This window comes from Bufo bufo, chromosome 9 (assembly GCF_905171765.1).
Source record: "Bufo bufo chromosome 9, aBufBuf1.1, whole genome shotgun sequence".
NCBI classification, from domain to species: domain Eukaryota; kingdom Metazoa; phylum Chordata; class Amphibia; order Anura; family Bufonidae; genus Bufo; species Bufo bufo.
The window spans coordinates 86464761-86470760 of record NC_053397.1 but is presented as its reverse complement, the minus strand read 5'-3'; the positions used below and the strand labels follow the sequence as shown (position 1 = coordinate 86470760).

Here is a 6000-nt window from a genome sequence, read left to right as displayed (position 1 = left end):
CAAAACACAGATATCGGCCCATGTGTGGTCCGCAAATTGCCGTCACTCTCATAGAAAATGCCAATTGCGGACAAGAATAGGACATGTTCTATTTATTTTTTTTGCGGGACCGCGGCACGGAACTAAGGATGCGGACACCACACAGTGTGCTGTCTGCATCTTTTGCGGCCCCATAGAAATGAATGGGCCAGCACCCGTTCCGCAATTTTGCAGACTTATTCATATGGTCGTGTGAATGTAGCCTTACAGTTGAGCATTTTTCTCAATAAATAAAATATCAAAATCTGTAATTAAGAATTCAGAAGAGTGTGATCTACACAGAATAATGGGTTCAGAACCTACAGCCAGCACCTTCTCACAAGACCCACATGTGCTGTGATTGATCTCTCAATTGTGTTATACCTTTGAACAGTTATGTACAGATATTCCATAGCTCTATATAGACTTTTCATTTTATTGGGCAATCAACATGGTGGCGTTCTGACAATGTCTTCGATTACTTACACTGAATTCAGCATTGATTATAGACTATGGGAGCTGAATAGTTTTGAAAGGGCAGCACCACTAAGTTATTTAATAAAATGTATCAGTATAGCGCCACATTTTCATCCTTCAACTGCCGCCTGAACTGGACACACCGCTGAGCTACCAGCTTGCTATAAATCAAGCAAAGCAACTGGAACAATGAATGGGGAGATCTCTGGACCAGTATGAGGTACAGGGCTGGTTGTAGCTTTGTTAAAAAGAGATTGTCATGTACTATATAATGTATGATTTTTATTTTTTATATTTATCATGTGATAACCCCTTTAAGTTTACAAAATGATTGCTGAACATGAAAAAATACACCTACAGAAGAAAGGTAAGCTAATGAGCGTTTTAACAGATAATAACAGCTTGCACCGTTTAAGCTTTTGTCTGCTTGAAATGTATGTGTAGCTTTACTGCATTACTGATTATAGAATTATACATGTAAACAAATACTAATTTATAGGACAGATGTTAATGCAGTGCTTCACACAATGTGCATAGCAAGTATACAATGCACACTGGCTTAGGTGTACAATGTAAAGTACCAGTTTTGTTCATGAGATAGACGCTCGGTTGACTTAAAAGACCCAAACGGCATAACATATCTACTATCCACGGTCTTCTATATGTTCACAGCTCGTCATTCATCTATTCTCAGTGATACTTCTGTGAACACTTCTGCACTGGGTCCGTTGGAGACTGTTTCCGCCTCTTTGGCCTTCGGTGGAGTGTCCTCTGTTAAGCTGGCTGTGACTCCCTGTTGTTCTTCTGGGAATTTGCTCTTCGTTTCATTTGGGGTCTCCATTTTTTCTTCCTGATGAATGGTTATCTTGACCTGACCGTTTTGGACAGGTACAGTGCTGGACAAGGTATTATAAAGAAACTCATACTGCTCCTAAAATAATATAAAATAATGCATTTTAGCATTTAAGAACCTGTAAGATTCCTTATTTCCCCCAGAGACAATGGGCATCATGTGTCTGGCAGCTGCCTTTACCTAGATTTACATGTGCTTTTAGAGACAAATGTGTATTTCAATGTTGAAATCTAATTACCTTTATCTCATGCTTAGTGACATAATAAAAGCATTTATCCTATCAGTATTTTTCTTAACTGTAGTAGGGGGGAGAATGCCTGCAGAAAATGCATGCCTACGCAGAGAGAACATCTAAACTCCATAATTTTCTTGCCTGGATTTAAAGGGTGTGCACAATTTTGCAACCAATTCTTGCTCACCTTCCATGTTGATGTTAGCAAGTAGTAGATGATAGATAAATGGGAGAACGGCTGCAGGATTAAACTATACATTGTGTTTCTAGCCTGTTACCAAGGAAACATGCAAGTCTTTATTTGTGCTCCATACACAAAATGGTATGTTTTTAATCAGTTCTGAATTCTTCATTTTACTTTGGCCAAATTTTCAGTATCCTATTAAAGGTATTTGGTCCATTCCATCATATAGCATCTAAACAAGCAATAACCAGGGTCATTTGTGAATGTCATATATTAACTTAGACAACACGGGTGGAAGATGATTTAAAAATGGTTTTGCTTGTTTGAACTAGTAGTTCACACATCCCTGTGCTAAAGAGAACATAGATGCAGGTGATAATTTTATCTATCATACAACTTCCAGAAGACCACTACTCTCATATACTTACAAAAGAAGACACCATTCCTGACCGCTGGCGACGCAAGTGTTTCACTGTCTGGAAGACATCAATGACTTCTTCAACCTTAGCACTTTCTAGAAGATTCCAGAGGGCACAGAATGTCCCAGTTCGCTGGGATCCATCACTTTGAAATAAAATATCAAGCAAGGACATGAATATAGATTATTTTTTTCACCATAGTACTTGGTAAATACATGTATCAAATGTGAAAGTGCTAATGTTTAAATCCATCAGAATTTTCTATATTTCAGCATATATTTGACCTAAAATCAGATTTTCACACGACTCCTAAAAGTAGATAAGGATAAGATTCAAAGATTTGGTCATGTATTTATTGAAGAATATCACCTGTCTGCGAGTGACAAAAGTATGTGAACCTTTTGTATTAGCAGATCATTTGGAGAAAGGAGAAATTACAGTCAGGTGTTTAGGTGTGAGTGACCTGTTTTATTTAAAAACAGGGATCTACAGAGTCAGATTTTTCACAACACATGTTTGTGGAAGTGTTTTTTCACATGAACAAATTAGATTTCTAAGGACCTCTGAAGAAAAGTTGTTGATGATCATCAGGCTGAAAAAGATTGCAAAACAATATTTAAAAAGTTTGAACTCCACTAATCAACCCAGACAGATTGTGGGAGATTTATTAAAAGTGGTGTAAAGGTAAACTGGCTTAGTTGCCCATGGCAACCAGATTGATCCTTTCATGTACCAAACGAAGGTGCGATCTGGTTGGTTACTTTGAGCAGCTAAGCAAGATCGTATTTGCACCAGTTTTTCTAAATCTGTGCAAATGGAGGAATTAAAGATCATTATTACCCTCCATAGGAGTGTAATACAAAGTTCATCCCAAGAGCAAAGCATGTAAGATTACAAAGGAACCCATGAGATTACAAAGGAACCCCAGGTAAACTCTTAGCAACTAAAGGCCTTTATCAGATTAGATAATGATAATGTTCATGAGTCCACCATCAGAAGGAAACTGAACAGTTTTGTCCATGGCAAGATTGCAAGGAGAAAGCCTCTGCAGTCCAAAAAGAACCTTGCTGCCCATCTGCAGTTTGCTTATGATCACATGAACAAGCCAAAAGGCTGTTAGTACAATGATTTGTGGAAGGAGACCAATATAGAACTTTTTGGTTTAAAAGAGCAGCGTTATGTTTGGAATAAAGAAAACGCTGCATTCAAGCATAAAATCCTTATTCCATCTGTGAAACACAGCGGTGGTAGTATCATGGTTTCAGCCTGTTTTGCTGCATCTGGGACAGGAAAGATTACCATTATTGATGAAACAATTCATTCTGAATTATACCTGCTAGTTCTAAAATAAAATGTCAGGACATCTGTCCGTGAGCTAAATCTCAAGAGAATGTGAGTCATGCAGCAAGGTGATGACCCTACACGCACAGGATAGAGGATAGCTATTAGATCAGTCAGGGTCCTACTGCTGGGACCCCCACAGATTCACAGAATGGGGACCCTGTAACAAGTGGTGGCCCCATTCTTTTCTATGGAAGTTACAGAGATAGCTGAGTGTTGTGCTCAGCTATCCCTGGAACTTCCATAGAAATGAATGGAGCGGCAAGGCACATGCCGACCAGGCCACCCCTGTGGCCTCCACATCCTCTTGATCAATGGGAGTCCCAATGGTAGGACCCCCAACGATCAAATAGTTATCCCCTATCCTGTGGCTAGGGGATAACATCACACAACCAGAATAATCCTTCGGTTTCACAAAGCTAATAGATTTATATTCTGAAACACCATCCATTATTTAAGACAGCCACCATATTTTCATAATGATTAGACCTGTCATAAGCCTAAGCTTATAACAAAATGTCTTTACAATGTATGTGCATCTTTAAAGAACATTCTACAGTTTGCACAAAAAAAATGGATCCATGTGAAAAATAGTAACTTTGTAAATAAAATATACTGCATTACGAATATCTCACAAACCCTGCTTCTATAATAATCCAGAGCTGCATTCACAACAAGTCTGCAGTTTTTCAGAACTGAAATCTTCCAACATCCCTTATTGACCCAAAGGTTGTGATCTGCAAGTATAGTCTTCATATCATATAGTAAAAGCTAATTATCCCTTAGTGGCATACAGATTATAACAACCAGCAGAATTATTTTTTTCTGCACCACTTGTCATCTTGCTGCTGAGGGTTCCTAGGGAACAAGTGTCCTGTGAAACTCCTTAGTTTGTCATCCCCTTCACATGAGTCCTGATTACACCATCTTACTGTCTTTTAGCGAATAGGCTAAAGAGTAATTGTGCTTTCAAAAAACTTTTGATACTTCATAGTGAGTGACATATATAAGATTTTGATCGGTGGGGCTCCGAGCATTGACCCCCTGACAACTGCTTAAACAAAGAGACAGAAGTGTAGACAGCACTGTTTCTCTTTGCTTCTAAAGACAGACTAGAGACAGATTCATATACCCTCTCTTGAGCCTATCTTCAGCGGCAAGGAGAGGCAGTGCTGTGTCTGAGCACTTCTAACTCCTTTTTTATTAATCGGCAGCGGTCTTAACCGTCGGACTCCCACCAGTCAAAAATTTTCATTTGTCACTATTCCATATGAAAAGTTTTTGAAAGTACATTACACTTTAAAGGGGTTGTTTCAGGTAAATAAGAAGTTGTGTTGCAGATAATGTCAGCGGCAGTGAGGACCAGAGTATAGCGGTAAAAACGGCAGGGGAGAAAAGGGGTAATTATTGCTTCTTTTGGTATTTATGGACTTTGTCTGTGAAAGTTCTCATTCATCCAGGTGATGGTACAGTATATCAGTAGCAATAAGTCAGAGCAAGTGGACGTGTTGTACAACGGTCCAATTGCTCTGACTTATTACTACTGAATTTATATATTTATAAATTTTATCATTATTATAGATGTTTTCACAGTTGAAGAATGACATATGTCAGTGGGGTGAGAGGGAGGGTTAGTGGTAAATCTTAGTCCTTTGTTTCTACTGTACCTATTAATTCAGAGGAATGAGAAAAAATCCATGAGGCATGAACAAAATCACTGATAAGGCAAAAAGAATACTATATATTATACTATAAATTTCCGTAAGTGTAATTATATTCTAAAAAAGCATGTAGACCTTTTTTGAAGCCATCACATATTTCTGCGGTGAAGTATTTTGTGTCCCTTCTTAGAAGTGTCTATGGTCTGTGGGAGTCTGACCACTTAGAAGAAGAGGTATTAGCACTCAGGAGATGCATAAAAAATTCCCATGCACAGGTGATGGGAGCTAGTGGGGCATGGTACCTCCATTGCTGTGACCAGTGTTATCTACAGTAAACCACCTTTAATTGTTTATTTTAATGCAATATTTAAAGTATAACACTAGCACCTGACACTTTTGTGGACCTGAAATTACCTGCAATGAACAAGGAGAGGAACTGATCTGTCACGGCTTCTCTGTTCCTCTAGTCTCTTGGATGTAAGGTTTTTTCGGACCTTCTCAATCATCTTCAGCAGATCCTTGGTTTCTTTGGGCAAAACATCCTCCCATTGGTTATAATGGAACTGAGAGACCTTTTTGATATCTTTCCTCTAAAGCATAGAAGAAATTATATATATATTATTAATAATGTCATATATGTAGTAAAATTATGTGATGTAACATATCTCAAGATAAACTTGATATTGAAACTTAACATTAATGTGGTGGCTTATCTCCCATGAGAACAAAGGATAGGACATGTTGAAATCCAGGTTGCCTAATCTTACTCCCCCTCAATATCTGGCGTCAGGGGAGGGTTGGGACACCCTCAAATA

At 38.4% G+C, this 6000-nt stretch overlaps 1 protein-coding gene across 10 annotated transcripts in view; it reads right to left on the bottom strand.

The window, feature by feature from the left end:
• Positions 1-704: 704 nt before the first annotated feature.
• The window catches only part of PTPRC (protein tyrosine phosphatase receptor type C), a 258953-nt gene continuing 253657 nt past the window's right edge, over positions 705-6000 (bottom strand). For all 10 annotated transcript variants that reach the window (XM_040408421.1, XM_040408423.1, XM_040408425.1 and 7 more), the window contains 3 exons: positions 5600-5775; positions 2193-2328; positions 705-1426 (listed from right to left, as the gene is read on the bottom strand). In XM_040408421.1, the coding sequence (XP_040264355.1) occupies positions 1172-1426; positions 2193-2328; positions 5600-5775 (567 nt within the window). In that variant the 3' untranslated portion in view covers positions 705-1171. The remainder of the gene's footprint in view (positions 1427-2192; positions 2329-5599; positions 5776-6000) is intronic.